This window comes from Sphaerodactylus townsendi, unplaced genomic scaffold (assembly GCF_021028975.2).
Source record: "Sphaerodactylus townsendi isolate TG3544 unplaced genomic scaffold, MPM_Stown_v2.3 scaffold_34, whole genome shotgun sequence".
Lineage (NCBI taxonomy): Eukaryota > Metazoa > Chordata > Lepidosauria > Squamata > Sphaerodactylidae > Sphaerodactylus > Sphaerodactylus townsendi.
This window is the reverse complement of record NW_025950517.1, coordinates 129317-150854: the sequence shown is the minus strand read 5'-3', so window position 1 is coordinate 150854 and position 21538 is coordinate 129317. Positions and strand designations below refer to the sequence as shown.

Here is a 21538-nt window from a genome sequence, read left to right as displayed (position 1 = left end):
TCTTAGTTTATTTGTTTCCTCTAGAATGGAGTGTGGCACTTGTACATTGAATGCCCTGCATAAAGCAAATGGAATTGGATTCACTCTCCATAATTTGACCTAAAGCATGGCAGGCCCCATTCCAGAAGACACCAGCATTGCTAAGTGAGGGCAACTTCATGGGCTTGTTTGATTTTTAAGTCATATCCTTTTTTTTTCTTAGGCAAATTCACAATAGTAACTACCAATACTTACAACTCACACAAGGGCCCTATAGCTTGGAATGTCTGGTAACTTACACTGAAAGTGTATGCTACTCTTCCACAAGACCAGAAAGCAGTTGCAGAGTAAGAGGGAGGAGCTAGAAGGGAAAATGGCCTCCCTGTTTAAAGCTTACATCTCTACAGAAGTCTCTTGTGGACATTGTGCGGGTGTGAAGTTCACATGAGAAAAACTCTGTGGTTCTTCTTCTTCATTGTTATGTGCCAAATTTTTCAAGCTAAAATTACCACCTGGTTTATAATCAGATGGTAATTTTGGTTAAATATAGAAATAATAACCACATCCTTAGCAAAATAAGGCCCTACATGAACAAAAGGGCTCAGAGTGGAACTACCGGTAGTTTGCTGATTTCTTTCCATCCCAAGGGCCAGTAATTTTGTACATAGTTTGATTTGTCTGTTGTAACCTTAACTGCTGAAAATGTTGTCTAGTCCACTCAGTATGAATTATTTTGCTTATGACAGTGCAACTTCCTGTCTCTTTCAGCTGTGCACAGGAGCCATGGTTTTGCAAGAGTAGCTTCTGGAATTCCCCTTTCATGCATCTGACATTGCCAAGTACATTAATAGGCTGCTGAGAAATAGCCTTCTGTGACCATATGTGTGAGATGAGAGTTTGAGAAAGTTCCAGTCGCAGTCAGGCACAGTATATTGTTCTCGTGATGCAAATATTCTGCTCTGCAGATAGTGAGAGTATAAAACTCTAAAGTTGTCTGTGTTAAGTGCTTGCTCAGAAATGTTTAGTGATTGGGACTTTCTAGCAGTCAGGAGTCCCAATGCTAAGTCAAGATCATTGTGTTAAGTGGGTTGATTGTAAGCTTCCATGAGAGAGAAGTTTAAGGTACAGAGTTCATTTTTTAAAACTTATGTAGTAATACATAGAGGATAGGAGACAGTAGTAATTAAATCAACAAGTTTCACAACTCCCAATGTGGTTACTCTGCAGAGAGCTAACAGTGAATATTCATTGCACAAGCCCATCGCTGTCCGCTGCATGGTGACATTTCTTGTCTTACACACACCCATAATGCAGTGCATTCTGTACCCTCCCTTAATTGGGTGATGGAGAGAGAATAACTCCAGGGCTTACAACAGTATCCAAAATGTCCCTGTGCTGTCTGCTAGTTCGCAGTTCCTAGATTGCAAGAACTGTTAAGTGTTCAGTGTTGCTTCTAAGATCATGCTGTTCTTTATTTTCAAAGAAATTTTGAGGCAGTGTTCATGGTGTTTGTCTTTCCTTCTGTACTCAATTTGTGCTTTCTTGTCAGTGGCATCTCTGATAACGTGATAACTTGTCTAATCTTATTAAAATTCTTAACTAGTCCTTTTTCCCTTTTAGGGTATTTTCTTAGTGTTTTATTCACACTTGATCATCCTGTACATGGCGGTAGGATTTTGACAGCCTCCATCATGAAATCTGGCTTAGCTTTGCTTAGCATTTCCTCTGACCATGCTCTTGCTCCCTCTTTATCAATTAATACAACAGCCACAATAGAGAGGTGGAGCCTGGTTGGCTAGGCCTTTCTGCACATGTTGGGAAGCCCTAATCCAGCCAGACCTTTCCACCTCGGCATTAGATGCCAATAGTATGATAATCGTGCAACACACAACATTTTCTACTTTTCCCCTCCCAAACCCATTTAACTAATGCAGCTGAAGATATTGCTACTGGTCTTTAACAATAGTTCCCAAAAGATGGAGCAGGGAAGGGTATTTTTTAAATTTGCTTATGTGATTTTTTTTTTCAGGGTTGATTTCAATGTCCCAATGAAGAACAACAAAATAACCAACAACCAGAGGTGAGAACAATAAAACTGAGTTGGGGTTATCTCCACCCCCTCCCCTGCAAGCTTCAACTCACTGGAAGAAAATCATTTGCTGTAGTAAGGTGCTAATTTTGGCCTTGGAATCTCCTGCTAAAATCTGAGCCACTGGCATTCAGTGTGTCACATCAGATTGGCTGAAAGCTAGCCAGCGTTGCTGCAAGATGGCTCCCTATATCCTTCCATCCATGTTTTCTGCTAACAGATGTTTAATTGTGATCACCCTAGACATGAGGAGGGTGGGGATCAACAACATGAGTGTCTTTTAGAGAAAGTAAAGTGAACTGTCTGCTAGATTTTTATTCTATCCTGACCTGCCTTTGGCAAAATGAGAGTGAAGATGTTATGATTGGGATTGATGATTACTTGACTTAATAATTAAGAGACCCATGACTTTGCAGGTATTATTCATAACTTCTGCTGTTTGAGCCTTGCTTTGTTAGTATGGAGAGTAGATATCACTAGAGATGCCTCTTTAGGGAACTGATGTGAGAACTTGTTGTACGCAGACACACACACACACACACCCCCCGTCTCACAATGTTTTCTGTTTTGGCGCAGGATCAAGGCAGCTATCCCATCCATCAAGCATTGTTTGGACCATGGAGCCAAGTCTGTAGTACTGATGAGTCATCTTGGGCGACCTGATGGAGTCCCTATGCCTGACAAGTTCTCTTTGGAGCCAGTGGTAGCAGAACTCAAAGCATTGCTAGGCAGGTATGGCATCCGGATTGTTATTCTAAAGGAGTGTGCTGTGATATTCCCTGAATGTTGGCAAATATCTTGCTCTTAATGTCTTGAATCTTAATATCCTGAATCATGTCTCCAGGGATATCTTGTTCCTAAAAGACTGCGCAGGTCCAGAGGTGGAAAAGGCCTGTGCTGATCCTCCCGCTGGTTCAGTCATTCTCCTGGAGAACCTCCGGTTCCATGTAGAAGAGGAAGGAAAAGGGAAGGATGCTTCAGGGAACAAGGTGAGATGGGTTTTTGGCCTCATGCTAAGGTTTCTTTGTTGCATTTCTGCAAGGTGTACTTGCTGTTTTCTGACCGCATTAAGAGAAGTGTACAGGAAGTGAGGCATGGCTCATGTTTTCTGACACAGCTAGAATTCTATATTGTGAGAATGGTAAGAGCAGCCCAAATGGTCAAATATAGTACAAAATATTGAAATGGCCTTTCAGGTAGCCACTGTCTCAAGACAAGTAACCATCACTATTGAGTGAATTGCCATGGAATATGAATAAGGCAGACGGCTAAATTAACTCGTGGCAGTTTAGCGGCCTGCTTGGTTGATATTTTACATGCGGGTTTATACTGGAGGAGCGAAAGCGTTTCACTTCACAAGTGTGTCTCATTGAGATGAAGAAATAACTTAATGCAGTAATTATTATTATTATTATTATTATTATTATTATTATTATTATTATTTATTGTATTTATAAACCGCCCTCCCCCGAAGGGCTCAGGGCGGTGAACAAAACATAGAAATAGAGCACACAATAAAATCAGTAGTATCAAATTGGATTAAATAAACATTAAACAGTGGCTCTATCAATGTTAAAATCACCCCATTAAAAGCAGCGATTAGTCAAATATATAGATGGCGTCCTACTAACGCATCCCCAAAGAAGAAAAAGAGGAAGGAACGGTAGGATCCACAGATGTTATAGAAAGAAGAAAGGGTGGGGGGGCACCATCAGCGGCCGGCCTCCCCAAAGGCCCGGTGGAACAGCTTGGTTTTGCAGGCCCTGCGGAACTCGTTAAGGTCCCGCAGGGCCCGTGTAGCTGGAGACAGGCAGGGGCCAGAGCTGTAAAAGCTCTGGCCCGGGTGGAGGCCAGCCGCATCATTGAGGGGCCAGGGATCACCAGCAGATTGGCCTCTGCTGACCGCAGAGGTCAATTTGGGACATATGGGGCAAGACGGTCCCGTAGGTACGGAGGTCCCATGCCGCGTAAGGCCTTAAAGGTCAATACCAACACCTTGAAAATGATTCGGAATTCGACCGGCAACCAGTGCAGGCGGCGCAGCACAGGTAGAATATGGTCTCTGGTGGCACCCCGTGTAAGCAGACGAGCCGCCGCATTCTGGACCAGTTTTAGTTTCCGAATCAGACGCACGGGAAGGCCTGCGTAGAGTGAGTTGCAATAGTCTAGCCTGGAGGTGACCGTTGCATGGATCACAGTAGCCAGGTCCGTTTGGGAGAGGAAGGGGGCCAGCCGCCGGCCCAGACGGAGGTGGAAGAACGCAACCCGGGTTATATGGGCCACCTGGGTCTCCATTGAAAGAGACGAATCCAGGTGGACCCCCAGGCTGCGAGCGGAGGAGGCCGGTGCCAATGTAGCCCCCTCCCACACCAGCGGCTGAAAATCCCCAGCGTCTCCTTCCCGTCCCAGCCAGAGGATCTCCGTCTTCGATGGATTCAGTTTTAACCTGCTCTGCTTCAACCAACCAGCAACCGCCTCCAAACAATGCTGGAGAGCCACAGGGGCGATGACTGTTCCCCTCTCCATCAACAGAATGAGCTGAGTGTCATCAGCATATTGATGACAAGTCAGCCCAAAGCTCCGTACCAACTGAGCAAGGGGTCGCATATAGATGTTAAATAATAGCGGGGACAACAGCGCTCCCTGAGGCACACCACACTGAAGTGGGCACCTCTGGGAGGCTTGGTCCCCACACCACACTTGCTGTGTCCGGTCCCGGAGAAACGAGGCAATCCACTGAAGGACAGTGCCTCACACCCCAGAAGCAGCCAGGCGGTGGGTCAAAAGGTCAAACGCTGCAGTGAGATCTAACCACACCAGCAGCGCCGATCCGCCTCGGTCTAGCTGTATACGGAGCATATCTGTGACAGCGACAATTATGTATTTGTTTGGAGTAGGAAGTCAGCCTTAACTCCCAGTTTTAAGGAAGAGCAGCATTCTGACAGTTCCATCGTTCCTCTATTAGCTGCTGCAATTGACACATGCTCTAAATACAGAGATCTCTAGCCCAGGGGGTTAGTGAGGGAAGACGAGGTGGTCTCTTGCCCCAGATGCATGGAGGCACCCTGGCCACCGTCATCCCTCTGCTGACCCCACAAAAAAACCCTTTTGGTGCCTTTAAATATCATATTTTCGTTCACGTCATGTGTGCCGAGGTCACCCAGGCAAGACCCTGGGAGTGGAGACAAGGCCACAGAGGGTGTGAGCCTCCCCGCCCCCACCCCCACCTCCCCTGCCCCCACCCCCAGCCTTGCCTCAGAATACTCTGCTTGAATGAAAATAATATGTCTAAAAGAAACCAGTGGGAAGGGGAGTGGAAGAGTCAAACCAATTCTGGAGACAGCTGCTGCTGAAACATTTGTTTTAATCTGCACAGCTGATAAAATCTACAGTAGCCTTAGAACTAATGGAAAGTTATTCGTAATGGCTAGTTTTGTGGCGTAATTGGAAGCCTGATGTGCTGATATATCGTATAAACTGAATGCCTATGACTGTATTCCTAGGATAGTGCAGGTCACCAAGGCCTGCCAACCAAAGGTGGGGGGAGTACGGTTGCCCAGTAGAAATTCACAGCTGTGACCAGTGTTCTGGTAGAAAATGTATTTGAGGAGAGGAAGCTTTCTCCTTTTCGGGCCTTCAGGAAGAACCTACGACTGTGGTCTATGCTGGTGAGAGGTTCACATCCCATTCTGAGACTTATAAATGCTTGAAACACACAAATTACTTTCTCTTGAGTTAATTATACGGGGTCCATACCTTCTTGCACCTCTGACATTTCCTTGAAGGTCAGCAAGAGCACTTGGTCCCAAGAGGTTTCTTTTCTTAGCATCTGTGACCTGGTTCAGCCTCCAGCTTTGGCTCCCTTATATACAACCACAGTGTGAAACGGTGATATACAGTATGGTGGCCTTTCACAGGCTGACACAGAATACCATCGTGTGCTATAAAAATACAGCAGACCATGCAAATGAACTCTGAAGGAGGAGTGTCCAAGTTACAGTGTTAACCCTTTGCCATCTTTTTTTATATTGTTGTTCCAATTGAAAAGAAGCCAGTGTGTGTGTGTACGCATGCGATGTGCTGCAGTGTACGCATGCGATGTGCTTATTATAATAATAATAATAATAATAATAATAATAATAATAATAATAATAATAATAATAATAATAATAATGTTGCAACTGGCTTATGGCAACCCCAACAAAGGGCATTCAAGACACGTGAGAAGCAGAGGTGGTTTGCTATTGCTGTCTTCAGCAGGGTCTTCCTTGTTGGTCTCCTGCCCAAGAACTTATCCTGCTTATTGCTCAGTAACTGTGCAGAGCATTACATGTAGACAGTTGGAGGCAGGCAGCTAAGCAGCCTGACGTATCCCAGTATGTTACTGTATTGATTTAGGTGACCAAATCAGAAAGGAGCGGACAAGTTTTGTCTCCTCGTGGGAGGCCAGCGTTGGGTTAGGGATCCCGGTGATTTGAGGGTGGGTGGGAGGTACAGTTGTAGGAGATTGTGCTACAAGAGAAGGAAGTTGAGATATGTTCATGCTCAGTCTCCTTCCAGTCTTTGGCCCATCCCAAGATATAGTAATGACGTGGCTAGGAACTGGAGCCTTTCTCTGACACTGTTGTTATGCAATGCCACATCCATCAGTAATAAGACTGCAATGCTGCAGGGCCATTTTGTGCTCATAGAGTTGGCCTGGCATGCGTGACTGAGACCAGGGCGAAGGAGGGCGGAACAGTTGCCCACAAAGAACTGGCTTTCCCAGATTTCTTGGTCCTTCACCAATTGTGGACAGCGGGGCAGGGCTCAGGAGTTTTCCTCCTTTGGGGCAATCCCCATCCCAGCCATCTTTGGCATTGATTGTGTTGGTCTGGTGTGGGATGCTGTAGATATTTTAGCCATCTTGCTGGTGTACTGATCACATAGTGTGCCAGATGATACTCCGTGGGGGCCTTGAAGTCCCCCAGAATGATGGTCCCACAGGATTTCAGGGCTCGTGTCAATATGGCCTCCTCTTTGCAGGTTTTCAGACCTAGTGTCCTCCATCGGGGCTCTGTGACAGTCTCTGTGTTGTCAGGTCCTGCACAGGTCCTGCAAATCCCTGTGCTGGATTTGATCTTCGGTGTGGTGGTAGATGTTGATCTAATTTCTATTGATAGAGTGCCATGGTCAGCCCACTTTGCCCTGAAGGCCCCTCTGGAATTCCCAGCCCCTCTTTGGGTAGGCAGTAAGCAAATTTATTCTCGCCCATGAAGACTTATGGATCCAATTGGATCCCCAATGATTTGCTTGGTAAGCTGGTAGATTACTGACATAGCCATCTTTCTGAAGCCATCAACAACATCACTCTCTGACGGCCTCTTTGACCTGCATCAACTTAGCTCATGGAGTTACAGATGATAAAGCTGGAGGTTTGGCAGCTAGTGAGAGTTTGGCAGCTTACTCAAAATGAAGCTGCAACAGCATCCTATAGGACATTAATGAGATCCTATGTGGTGGCAGTGAAGAAGAAGAGTTTGGATTTATACCCCGCCTTCCTTTTCTGTAAGGAGACTCAAGACAGTTTATAAACTCCTTTCCCTTCCTCTCCCCACAACAGACACCTCATGAGGTGGGTGGGGCTGAGAGAGTTCTGAATGAACTGTGGCTAGTCCAAGATCACCCAGCAGGAATGTAGGAGTGGGGAAACAAAGCTGGTCCACAGACAAGAGTCCACCTGCTCTTAACCGCTATACTCCGCTGGCTGCTAAGAAGAAATTTATGCGACCTCTATTGTGATACCCCCTCCCCCAGCGCTATCCTCTATCCCCAATCTTGGTGGAATGAGACCAGCCGCTGCAAGACTATCCCATGTATCCCAGTATTGGTGAGGCAGTAGGTCACAAGATTGTGTTCAACCATGCCACATACTGCTGTAAGATCAATAGTAATAGCAATACTAAATCACCCCAATCCAGTTGTCTACAGAGGTCATCTGTGAGGGTGACCAGTGCAATGTCTGCCCCATATTGATGACAACTCAGCCCAAAACTCCAGACTAACTGGATGAGATGTGGCATATGTGTGTTCAGTAACATTGGGGAGAAGATTGCCCCCTGAGGGACTCCCTATACCAAAGGGTATATTGTCAATTTTACCTATAGAAATGTTTAAATTTAAACTTTTGAATTTCATAAATATGTCACATAGAAAAATTAACTATGCATGTGTATGTTTATAAAATGCAATTTAAAAATTCAATAAGAAAGTACATATTGCATATTTCAGTTTTTTCTTTGGGAAAAGCAAATATTCCTCCTGCCCCAGTACCTTCAAAATTTCTTGAAATTGTACCTCTGATCTTGGAGAAACAGACATCTTCAAGGATAAAAGTTTTGTCCTTAATCCTGGTTTTTGTCTTCTTGCTTTGAATTGTCTGCAGCTTTTGTGGCTATAGGTTGCTTCTTGAGGGTGGGGTGGGGGTGAGGAAAGGTACAGCAAAGGGTGTTGCTTTGCTGATATGCTGTTGCGAACAAAAATAGGACTGTCTTGACCCTTTCTTCAGTAGCCGTTGCCTTCCCTTACTTCAAGCTGCTATTGAGTACCATCGAAGCACTTAAAGACCTATGCTGAGGAACCCAACTGAGGTTCCCAAGTCAACTGAGACTATTTATAATGCTGTTGAAGCAGTTTCCGTGAAGGAGAATGCGACAGGGCTAAGCTGTACTATACATTTATGATTTGCATAATGCTTTCTATTCCTGTGTATGTTTTGTCCCAGGTATGCTATGCATTTGTGCACAGAATTTTCTCTTAGCAGAGCTCTCCCCTTATCTCAAGCCTATATTCTTTTACTCAGCCTCCTGCCTTCACCATTTGTAAAAATTAAGTAATGTCAGAGGTTAGTGGAGTAGAGGAACACCAGAGAGAGCGTTCTGCCAAAGTCACCAAACATCCCTTTTCCAGTGTTGGGCTGAGAAATGGTGTCTGGCCCAGGGTCACTCAGCGAGCTTCCCTGGCTGAGTGGAGGTTTGAGCTTGAGTCTCCCAGATCCGTCCTAGAGCAACACTAACCACTGCAACCGCGCCGGCTCTGCTTACCACAAAAAAGAGAGCTAGTGGTGCTTCAGAAAGCGGAGATATCTTTGAATGACTTAATTGAAAACTTCTTACCTTGTATGGAGATGTATTTGTTAAAACATTTTTATCCCCCTTTTCTTCTTGGTGCAGTGTTCTCCTACAGCAGAGTTCCCCAGCCTGTGGGTCATGGGCCAGCCCTCTCTGGGGGTTACCCCTGCACTTTCCATCTCTTTCTTTTGTATTTTGGAAATCGAGACCTGTTCCTGGAAACGGGACCTTCCATGTTAGCTGGTCTTTCTTCTTCAAAATGTTGATCAAGTAAATCACATTCTGATGGTATCACAAGTTTCCTAGAGGAGGAGGAGGAGGAGGAGGATATTCATTGATTGATTGATTGATTAAATTTATAGGCTGCCATTCCCATGGCCAGTGGCTGCCATTTGCAAAGGCTGCGTATGTCAGAATGCCACTTGCTTGGGGTATTTAGTGGGGGCAGCTGCACCCTTTGTGCAACCTCTGTTTGCCTAGGCTTTCAAAACCTTGGCGAGACCTGAATGGGACGCTTGTGTGTCATCATGGAGTCAGTGCTGGGAACCAGGGTCCTCAACTGTATAAAAGTAAGGCAGGCCTTCTAAAGTAATCCCCGTACAAGTGTTGAAGCTGACTGTATTAATACAGCCTGAAACACAACTGTTTTACTTTCCCTTTTCCTGTACACAAGACTCAATTTCAGTTCCTTGATGCCTTTGTTCAGATGGGGTGTAACACAAGTTGGCAAGGTTTGGGGAGAGACTCTCTAATTCCCAAGTATGTTTCCTGGGTAGGTTGCTGTTTGTCAGAAATGCTTTTTAATAGTTTCGTTTTACACAGCAAATGATTTGGGGACTTTAATGCCTTTTGAGATAGCGAAGTGGCCGTGACTGGCTTGTTAATTCTTTTTTCTTTCTCACTTTCCAGATCAAGGCTGATCCTGCCAAGGTGGATGCTTTCAGGGCCTCACTCTCTAAACTAGGAGATGTTTATGTCAATGATGCTTTTGGAACAGCACACAGAGCTCACAGGTGTGTAGCAGCTATCTTTGTGACACCATAGCTACTGTATATACTCACGTATAAGCTGAGTTTTTCAGCCCTGTTTTAAGGCTGAAAAATGCCCCCTCGGCTTATACAGGAGTCACCGCTTACCAGTGGGCTCTTCAGGCCTCTGTGAGGCTGGGGGCGTGGACGGGACGACCTCCCTGCAGCTGCACAAGCCCCTTGTTGCTGCCCTCCTCTGAGTGTGAAGGGGGAACCCCGAGGCACCCTGGCTGGCTGGGCTTCCTCAAACCCTGGGAGGAAGAGGGAGCTCCTTATTTGGGCAGTGACATCAGGGGGAGTCACTCCCCAAATAAGGAGCTCCCTCTGCCTCCTGGGGAGTCACTGCCCAAATAAGGAGCTCCCTCTGCCTGCCAGCTGGCTGGGCTTCCTCAAACCCAGCTGGGAGGCAGGGAGCTCACTGTTGGGCAGTTACTCCCCTTGATGTCACTGGCCAAATAAAGAGCTCCCTCTGCCTCCCGGCTTCCCACCCTCGGCTTATACTGGAGTCAATAAGTTTTCCCAGGTTTGGGCAGTAAAATTAGGTGCCTCGGCTTATACACTGGTCGGCTTATGCACGAGTATATGCGGTAGTCATTCTTTGTAAACATACAGCAAGACAACCTTGTCTTATGCCAGGAGCATGTTGTCCAGAGTGAAATGGGAGATCACTGCACTAGAAATATAAAAAGACTGCATTAGAATTTGTAATAGGTTACTGTGATTGTTCTATTTGAGCAATTCTGAGCTTTAGAAGTGAATCTTTGTGGTAGAGCACAATCCTTGGTATATCAGGTAGCAAATGATGGGAAGGACTTTTCTGCACCTTAGGCATCCTCCTTCCAAAAGAATCAGATCTCCAGTTTAAGATTCTTGCTAATATTCTATCTAGCCTTGTCTGCTTTGTAGGAAATATAAGTAGTCATATCTTACAGATTATTTAATTTTTTTTCTCTGCCATGAATGGGAATGCCTTTGGATTGGTGCTGCACAAAAAATGTATTTTAATGAAAGAGAGCACTCTAGATTAGGGGGCCAGCTTTTCTTATTCTTGGTCTAAGGTTACAATCACTAGTATAAAAAGCAGAATCTGCAGTGAATTGTCAGATCAGAAAGATATACGCGCACTACTACAGTATCACAACTTCTACTGTTATGTTTTCAGTGTAAATATTTGCGCAGTTATGGACTTCAGAGGTTTTATGGTGACTGATCTCTGGTAGGTTCAAAAGAGCAAGCAGAGAGACTAATCTGTGTTACAGATCACTGATTTTTTCCCCTCTTCCAATGCAACAGTTCTATGGTCGGGGTCAACCTGCCACAGAAAGCTGCTGGTTTTCTGATGAAGAAAGAACTGGATTACTTTGCTAAAGCTCTTGAGAGTCCAGAACGCCCCTTCTTGGCAATTCTTGGAGGGTAAGAATCCTGTCATTTCTTTTCTTTCACTGCCTGTTGTTGGTTTTTCTCAGCCTGTTTGAACTGTTCACTTTTTAAAATAACTGTGATCAGTTCTGGTAGGAATGGTTGAGATTCCTCTGTAGGCAAATACTCCTTTGTAAACCTCCAAGGCTGTAATCAAGTCAATTGATGCATTTGGCTTTATTTTTTTAAGCTGTTCCAAGCCCTTTGAGTTGCAGGGCAAATCTGTCTGAAATTTTACCAGAGTTCGGAGTGCAAATATGTACTCTCTCCAGCAATTTCCTGTAAAAAACACTGTCTGTTCTTTTGTATTGCTCTCAATGCAACTTTTCATGTTGAGCTTTCAGCAGTGCTTTAAATTTTCCTGTGATTTCTTGGATCTTGTGAAACAGATCTCTTGTTCTTCCTTTTTGGGGGGTTCTCTCTCTTTTTTCCTTTTGCACTGGATATTATACTATTTCTTTGCATCTTTGCTTTCAAGTCGCTGGAACACTGCAGTTAGACTTTTCATTCTGTTTCTGTCACCTCGTACTTTTGGTTCTTGTCTCTCTTTAGTCATCTTAGGAGTTTTCCTCAGTTATCCATCAAGGCTTTTCATTTCTTGGAGCAGCAGTGGCGTAGGGGGTTAAGAGCTCGTGTATCTAATCTGGAGGAACCGGGTTTGATTCCCCGCTCTGCCACCTGAGCTGTGGAGGCTTATCTGGGGAATTCAGATTAGCCTGTACACTCCCACACACGCCAGCTGGGTGACCTTGGGCTAGTCACAGCTTCTTGGAGCTCTCTCAGCCCCACCTATCTCACAGTGTGTTTGTCGTGAGGGGGGAAGGGCAAGGAGATTGTAAACCCCTTTGAGTCTCTTGCAGGAGAGAAAGGGGGATATAAATCCAAACTCCTCCTCCTTCTCCTCCTCCTCCTCCTCCTCCTCCTCCTCTTCTTCTTCTTCTTCTTTTGGCTACAGGAATACTTTAAACTCTTTAGGAATGTTGCTTAAATTGTATTTTGACACTATGAATGTTCTGGTGCTAGGAAAGGTTGAAGACAGCATGGAAAGAGGAAGACCGAGCAAGGTGGTTTACAATACCTGAGCAAGTTTGCAATACCTGAGCAAGGCTGTTAACAATAGAATATTTTTGGAGGATATTGATTCATAGGGTTACCATGAGTTGGAGGCAACTTGACAGCATTAAACACACACATATGTCCTTGGATTCTGACTTCGCTCTCTGTTCTGCAAGAGCAGTCCTGAGCATAAAACAAAGAGGAGGGAAAAGTGACTTCAAAAAGCTCCCTTGGGGAAGTTCATGCTGTCTCCCTTCTGTGGAATCACTAACATTGTGTAATTAAAGTAAAATCCAGGTAGCACGAACAGCAAGACCAGCTTGCCCAGTTTGAAACCATTATTGTAGAAACTGATGTCTGCCCACATGTATTTGTAGTGTACTCAGGGATGTAAGTATAGATTTTTTTATGGGGGGGGGGGGTTGAGGGGCGTGGCTACGCCTCCCCAAGTGCTGCCCCTGGCCTCAGTGCTTATAAAAGCAGCTCTTCGAGGACAGGGATGGCAGACTCCCCCTGCCCCCCCCCCCCCACCAACTGGGCTTGCAGCTGGCAGGCCCTTCGGCCCTCCCCTCTGGGCAGAGGCGTAGCTGAGAAAAATGGAGCCCAGTGCAAAATCTGGGTTTTGCCACCCACCCATGGGCGGCCGCTGTGATGCCGGAATCCACCCACAAACAGCATTACTTTCAATGGTATTTAAACTAGAGAGCCCAAATTCTCCTTTTAAATCCACCTTAAAGGGAGAATCTGGGGTCCCCAGTTAGAACAATATTGAAAGTGATGCTATTTTGGGGAAATTATCCCCCACCCTGAAACAGCCTCACTTTCAATGTTTAAACTTTAAACCGATTTAAAAGGAGAATCTGGGGAAATTTGGGGGGTGCCTGCTGTCACGGGCGCAATTCTTAAGTTAACAGCACCAAACTTTCAGGGTACCTTTAGGAGACTCTCCTAATGATATAATCCATGTTTGGTGAAGTTTGGTTCAGGGGGTCCAAAGTTATGGACCCTCAAAAGTGTAGTCCCCATCTTCTATTAGCTCCCATTGGAAACAATGGGGGATGGGGCACCCCCTTTGGGAGTCCATAACTTTGGACCCCCTGAACCAAACCTCACAAAACCTGGGTGGTATCATCAGGAGAGTTTCCCAACAAATTCCTGAAATTTTGGTGCTGCTAGTTAGCCTGGAAACTGTTCCCCTGCAGGCCAAAAACTGAGCCTTCGGGGAGGGCGGTATACAAATATAATTAATTAATTAATTAATTAATTAATTAATTAATAAAAAACACTAAAAATACAAAATACCCACAAACAGGGGGCGGAGCTTCGGACATGTAAGGCGGGGGTTGAACCCGAGAAACCCCCCCCTTACCTACATCCTTAAGTCTGCTGCTTCTGTATTGTTCTTGGCAAACATCGTCCCAGGATAATAATCATCCTAGCACCAGTTTATAAAGGTAATTAATTTCTCCTGGTTGTGGTGAACAAGATGAATGAAAAGTCTGTCACCAACTAAAAGTGCACATTTGCTCAACCAGCTGTTTGTAGCAATGAGAACCACTGTTGCCTGTGTTAATGGGAAAGAAGTGCAAGAGTTTGAAATAGACACCGGAGTGGGCACTAGAGGGCAGCAGAACACTGGAGAGTTCTGGAGTCCAGAATTGGCCCAGGTGTGTTCTGCTCGCTTGTTTTCTTCCTCCCTACTAATATTCCATATTAGTTTTTACTATATCATTTCATATTCTCATGAAGCAGGATGTAGCCATATTAACACTGGACAGGTTCAGTGGGCAAAATATTTGTTTCTGGTTCTCGTTTCTTGTGGTGGTGGAAAGTGCTTTCAGGTTTTCAAGTCAAAAGACATAGCAGAGGTGGTTTGCTAAGTAGTCAGCCTTCACTTTAATTGAGGGGAACTAGCTGGTGACAGAAAGCAGGAGGGGGCCACCATCGTCAACCGATGCATTCATAGTCCTGGGTGAAAACTGTCAGATGAACAGGCGGTGGTATGATTGAAATGTGGTTTTATTTAAGAATCAACATAGTAAAACAAGAAATATATTTTAAGCAATGAACACACAAACATAAAGCATGCAAGAGCCAATCAGAAAAAATGAGGAAGCTGGATATGGTTTCACAGGTGTGGGACAGTTACCAGGGAAAACAGCACCGAAGAGGAAAGCAGCCAGTGTTTCCAGGAGCAAAGAAAAGAGCCTACGCAGCAGTGGGAGTGTCCACACACAGATCCAAAACACCCACACACAGTGAATGGCCAAAATACCACTATTTCTACCCCAGAATGGATCATGAGGTGGTATGAAATAAGCTGGCAGGAAGTCAGAAAGTTCTTTTCCGGGGCTCCAACAAAAACTTAAAGAGACTTGATGAGTCACCAGGACCCAAGAGAATGCCTGAGCTATTCTCCTGAATACTGGTTGATTGCTGGGAGGGTGCAGAGAGGGTAAGTAATGGGCTGCTTGGAGCCAGAGGTGGAGCTTCCACAGGATGACCTGGGGACAAACATCTGGGGCAGCCGCCATTCAGTCATGTGGGGTAGGGGAAGTTACTCCCCACATGGCCACACCCCTGCCCGGGGGCATCGGTGCCTTGCCACCACTGCTCCAGGGCTCTAAAAGCCCCGTCTCCTCCCCCCCTTCAAGGAAGCGCGTGGAGCAGCTCTTTGAGCCATGCCCTGCCTCCCTCCCGCCCCCACAAAGAAGCACGGGCCCTACCACCCCCTAACCTATAGCTTCCCACCCTCCCACATTTTCTAACCTTCCCCCTCTCCTACCCTCACTTTGCCTCCCTCCCCCACCCCAATACTGACTCCCAACCCTCATACTTCCCTACCAACCCTCCAGCCACTTTCCACCCTCCCTCCCTAACTCCAATCCTAATCTTTCCACCCTCCCCCCACCCCTAGTCACACCTTCCAATCCTCCCCACCCCCAAGCCTTACCTTCTAATCCCCCACCCTCACCTTACGACTCTCCCCCACCCCAGTACTAACCTGCCAACCCTACCCAGCTTCATACTCACCTACCAACCCCTCCTCCCCTAGCCACACCTTCCAACCCTCCCACCACCGGAAGCCTTACCTTGCCACCCTGCCCCACCCCAACACTAACCTGCTAACCCTACCCAACCTTCCCGCACCCCAGCAAAATCTTTTACCTCCCACTACCCTAAGTCTTACCTTTCAACCCTGCCCATGCCTCACCTTGCTCCCCTGCCCCACCAGAACTTTCACCTTTCTGACCTCCCCCACCTGAAGCCTCCCATTCCACCCTCTCCCAACTTGCCACACCAAGCCTGGCTTTTCAATCCTCCCCCATTCTAAGCTACTCCGTTCCATCCTCCTCCACTCCATCCCCCCCCTTTGCCACCCCCACCCCACTCCTCTCCTCTCCACCCTCCCCTACCCTCACCTTCCTACTTCAAACCACACTCTTCAACCTGCCCCACCCCTGAGCCACAGATGAACTCCCAGGTAAGTGTCACATCTTGAGCAAGGGTGGGGGCTGCTACACCCCGTTAAAGCCCACTGCTGGGGAGATCCTTCCTCTTCCACCCTTTTCTAAGGCCCAGTGCATCTCCCTAGCAGTTGACTTTGCTGCTAGTAGATTGCTTGGTCATGGTGAGGGAGAGTGGCCGCCTCACGTTGGCAGGGGCCGGGGGGGAAAGGAAAACTCAAATTTTGCCCTAGGCTCCCTTTCCCCTAGCTACGCCTCTGCATAGGGAGCACTGATTAAATCACCTGATGGAGACACAGTAGAGATTATCAAGCCCTATTGTCCAGCCAGGCACACCTTCAGGCCTGGGGAAAGGTTCTGTGGCCAACCGCCTTCCTTCCCAGGCTTGACACAAGATGAATCCCAAAACCTATGAGAGGCAGCCATTTTGTGACAAGCAGTGTCTTGCTCTTATGCCAGTCTTTGGCTCTTGTGCCCTCCTGGCGCTTCTTAGCAGAAGAAGGGTCTAACTTCTTGCATTTCTGGGTAGCAACCGTGGACTTCCTTGGTGGTCTCCCATCCAAGTACTAACCAGGGCTGACCCTGAGATTTGATGAGATCAGGCCAGCCTGGACCATCTCAGAGCTCTAGGACTTCTTCTTTTTCTTTCTTTTTGCTGTCAAGCCATAGCTAACTTCTGACACCTCACATGGTTTTCAAGGCATGAGATGTTCACAGGTGGTTTGCCATTTCCTTCCTCTGTGTCATGCCTCTGGGATTCCTTGGAGGTCTCTCATCCAGATAATTGCCATGGTCAGAGCTGAGTGTGTGTGAATGGTTCAAGGTCACCCAGCAAGTTTCCATGCCAGAGTGGGAATTCGAACCTTGGTTTCCTAAATGCTACTCCAACACTTTAACCATTATGCCATCTGGATCTCCTCTGGCTCCTAGCATGTTGTAATTGTACTTTCTGCACAGGTAATACTTGAGTGTCTTTACATGTGTAAGGTTGCTGCTTAACCTTGGAAGGTTTCCTCTGCCAAGGTTGGCGCACAGCCCAGATTTGGGGAATGTTTCCAGTATCTGCAGTTTCTAACTTTTGTATCTTCTGTTTCCCCTGTCTGTGTGAAACTGTTACAATGTAGTTTTCGGATGGGAACTACAGATGCTTATCTAACTTTGGCGGGAACTGGGAGGGGAGCCCGTAAAAGCGGCTGCTTGAACGCTGGGAGGCCAGTTCCCGCATTGCTTGTGATTGACTTAGAATGCCAGATCAATAAAGAACTCAAATGTTACTTTTGGCCTGGACTTTACAAGTTCCTTACAACATTTCTTAAAAATGATTTTCCTTATCAATTGTGCTCTTTCACTGCCATTTTAAATATTTTGTTCTCCTTGCATTTCTAAAACTTTTGAAAGACAAAGCTACAGATATGAAATCACAATTATGTTAGCTTTAAAAAAAATTGCAGGGAATGTGTATTCAGTGATTGCATGAACCAGCATTTTAAAGCAAAAAGGAAAACTTATAACCATTATTAATAAAATAACAAATGAAATAAGGTTTGATGTATAAAGGTTTGCTTGTGGTAGAAATAGATGGACCTGTGTTCTTGCCTTAGATTGAAAAGTAACCTAGATCTACTTAGTTTTTACAGTTTTGTCTCACTTTCTGTTTTTAATAAAGACTGGTACATTATCAAGTCTTTATGGTGTTTCTGTCTTCTTTGTATTGATAGCAATTATAAGAGGAAATATAATTCTCTTAACAAGCCTGACCAGTGTTTTAGAACTGTCTTGAATATTCTACAATTCTGTCCTCTGTTGATTTGAATAGTGATATGGCTTTCTTTTTCCATTTCCATTCATCAGAGCTAAAGTTCAGGATAAGATTCAGCTAATCAATAACATGCTGGATCAGGTCAATGAGATGATTATTGGAGGTGGAATGGCTTTTACCTTCCTCAAAGTGCTCAACAACATGGAGGTAGGCAGCCTACAGTGTCCGCTGTTCAGGTAGAGGCTAGGTGGGCATGAATATTCTCTTTGTATACTGTTCATAGTCCTCCTAAACAACTATACTTCTTAAATTGGGCTCTAGACATATATGGATTCTATTGAGACATGTTTCCTACCTAAAAAGATGCAAAATAAATTTAGAATTTTGGGTCGCTTATGGGTTATAAAATTCACCTTGTGTTTGAAGTAATTTGTAATTCCTTGGCCCTTTGCTCTGATTAGAATTTTCAGAAATGAAGTTAAAAGGGGAATTCTGTAGCCTGACACTGGACATTGGCCCACAAGCATATGTTGTTCATTTAAAAGAGGGGGGGGGGGTATAGCCGGAGCAAGTCTTTCTTTTGAAGTTTTGCATTGTTTAGCAGTCTGGATAGCAAGCAAATCTGCAGTGGCTGCAATATTGTATTCTCTTCTGCTTTCAGATTGGCAATTCTTTGTTTGATGAAGAAGGGTCTAAAATAGTCAAGGACTTGATGTCCAAAGCGGAGAAGAATAAAGTGCGAATCACTTTGCCAATGGACTTTATCACTGCAGATAAATTTGATGAGAATGCCAACACTGGAGAATCCACGGTGGCCTCTGGGATTCCTGCTGGATGGATGGTAGTTTGAGGGGGAAAGCTCTGGGCAGGGGGGGGGGGGGGGGGCTTTGCAATGCTGTCTTCTTTCAGCGTTCAGGTGAAGTGACTGTACAGTTGATTTCTCCCCTTTCTGGTGTAAGGGTTTGGACTGTGGCCCTGAAAGCATCAAGCTGTTTGTCGAAGCTGTGGGCAGATCCAAGCAGATTGTTTGGAATGGTCCAGTTGGTGTGTTTGAGTGGGACAAGTTTGCCAAAGGAACCAAAGCTGTGATGGATAAGGTTGTTGAAGTTACAGGAAAAGGCTGTATCACCATCATTGGTAAGGACTGATATGCCATTTCCTTCCCTTTGTTGAAATGTAGCTGAAAAAATCTTGGCCTTTTAAAAATTTCAAATGAAAGCTTCTTATGCCTTCTGATAAGCTAGTTTTTTTCCTTCATATTCCATAGAACAGTCTTAATGTTTTTCTGTATCAGAATTTTAAAATTATGCACATATTACTCTCCAAATGGTAACCCATTTGTGTTGCTGAACAGGTGGAGGAGATACTGCTACATGTTGTGCCAAGTGGAACACTGAAGATAAAGTTAGTCATGTGAGCACCGGTGGTGGTGCCAGTTTGGAACTTCTAGAAGGTAGTCCATTTTTCCTTACTTTGACACAGCTTTTTCCTAACTGTCTTGAGATCAGTTCTCAAGTGCCTCAGGACTAGAAGCAGAAAAGAATAAGTGACTCCACATGGGGATTGTGTCCACGAAGCACACAGTGCCATAATATTTGAAATCTCCTCTGGAAGTCATTCTGTTTTGTATGTATGTAAAAGCTTGTATTTTAAGGCAACGAGAATTAATAGGTGGCTTTTCATGAGCTGTGAATGCCTTTTGGTTTCCTTTGATAACTAGCTGTTTCCCAATCTCTGTAAATCTTCCCATTCTGCAGTGTATTCCCTGAAAAAGAAGTTGAACTGAACTAGCCTGTAACTGGCTTTTCCAGGACTTGTGTTCTTGACAGGCCCTTTGTCTCCGTTGCCTGGGAAATTAGGGTGAAAGGAAAGAATGAAAACTGCTAAAAGAAAGTCTATGATAGCTTACAGTTTTGGGTGCAAAGAAGCCATCATTCTTGATTTATCTTAACTTGAGGAACTTTTTCCACTGTTGCTTCAGAGATTACAATAAGCCACTTTGTTCATGGTTAGCTCATTTTGTTGCTGTTTGGTTACACTCTTTGCCTTTTGATGTTTTGTGACCTGAATTTTCTTGTGTTTTGTTACAAATTGTCTGGAGAGGAGTTGTGACAAAGTTGACCTGAAAATGCAATAATGCTAGCTGCAGTTTGAGAGTGCAAGATGAGTTTACGATCAATGATGAGCTGACTTTTGTGTATTTTTAAACTACCTACAGGTAAAGTTCTTCCGGGAGTAGCTGCTCTGAGCAATGTGTAATGGCTAAAACCTGAGATGAGTAAGAACCCCTCCCCTAGGACGTTCCTGCACATCCAGCCCTTCGAGCACCTGCTGCAGTGGTTTAGTATCTGTGCAAGTGGCAGATCCCACAATGTAAACTGGAAGCAAAAAGGAGCGATTGAGAGGTTCAGGTGGCTCAGTTTTGTGGAGTCTGCAGTTTACGCAATATTGATTTATCCATCATTATCCCATTTGAAGCAACTGTAGTGCATTCAGTGGTTTCTCGCTTTTTTGTGTGAATTAGAGTGTATATATTTTTTGCCTTTTAAGAGCAGTTAAATGTCAGTTTCTGAAAACAAATGCTCGTCTTCCAAAGTGTTCATAGCTGCTGCTATTACACACTTTGACACAATTCAAATGTAAGAGATGTTTACCACAATATTAGCTTCTAAATAAATGTTTAAAATAAGAACAGAATTGGAGGTTTACAGCTTCCTTCTTTTGCATTGACTGTTATTTTTGTTGTTGCTGTATTTACATTCTAGAGATGTTGACATGTCAATCTGTTGCAGTTTAGTTTCATCAATTATATTATCTATTTATTTAGCTCATTCATCACCTGTTTTTTTTTCTGAGACTCAAGGCCATACAGAGTAGGGGGGGGAGGAGTAATTATACAGTAGGCTATTGAATGAACAGTAGAATAGGATTAGGGGTATAAAATTGAATTACAATGTGAAAAACAAATTGCAGAGGTAAGCATTACAGCTGTCTAGCCTTGAAGTAGCCATGGCATGGATCCTCATGGTCTGGATGGCCAAGTCAAAGGGGCCAGGAGGGTGAATGCATTTTTTGCAGCTGCTTCTTCAATAGTAACATAAGTAGCCAAATCCCTCCTCTGCTAAGAGGTGCCATAAAGGCATGGGAACCAAAGACTGGCATAAGAGCAAGACACTGCTCCACATAAAATGGATGCCTCTCAGATAATTTTGGAATTCATCTCGTGTGGCAAGCCTGGTAAGGGACGTGGCTGGCAGCTGTGTTTTTCACCTGGCCTACAGGTGTGCTTGGTGGGACAACATGGCTAATCTCCATTTTCTCAACCTAAAGTGATTTAATCAGTGCTTCATGCAAATTAACTCACCTTAATTTGCATCCATCCCAGCAATCCCCTGCACCAATCCCAGCAATTAAACAGTTTAGGAAAACATACTGCTTCAAGATTCATTTTTGAGTATAAATATTAGTCTTTTGACGATTCATAGTGCGTGTGTTCTGGATTTGTGTGTGCAGCCCCATTCTTACCCCTGGAAATGTTGGTCAGTTCCATCCTCAGTGCGATATCCACTGATCTGTGAAAACCTATTGCACTTTCAACCTTTCTGTCTTAATCAGCCCTTGTACACTCCGCA

General features: G+C 44.9%; 1 protein-coding gene across 1 annotated transcript; it reads left to right on the top strand.

Annotated features, from left to right (window-relative positions):
• Window positions 1–1986: 1986 nt before the first annotated feature.
• LOC125425372 (phosphoglycerate kinase) lies at window positions 1987–20603 on the top strand. Its single transcript, XM_048482987.1, has 10 exons — window positions 1987–2059; window positions 2645–2800; window positions 2913–3057; window positions 10087–10190; window positions 11499–11618; window positions 17999–18113; window positions 18568–18747; window positions 18866–19043; window positions 19261–19359; window positions 20125–20603. Exons 1-10 carry the CDS (start codon window positions 2028–2030, stop codon window positions 20163–20165), a joined length of 1170 nt encoding a protein of 389 aa, XP_048338944.1. The 5' UTR covers window positions 1987–2027; the 3' UTR covers window positions 20166–20603.
• Window positions 20604–21538: the final 935 nt, after the last annotated feature.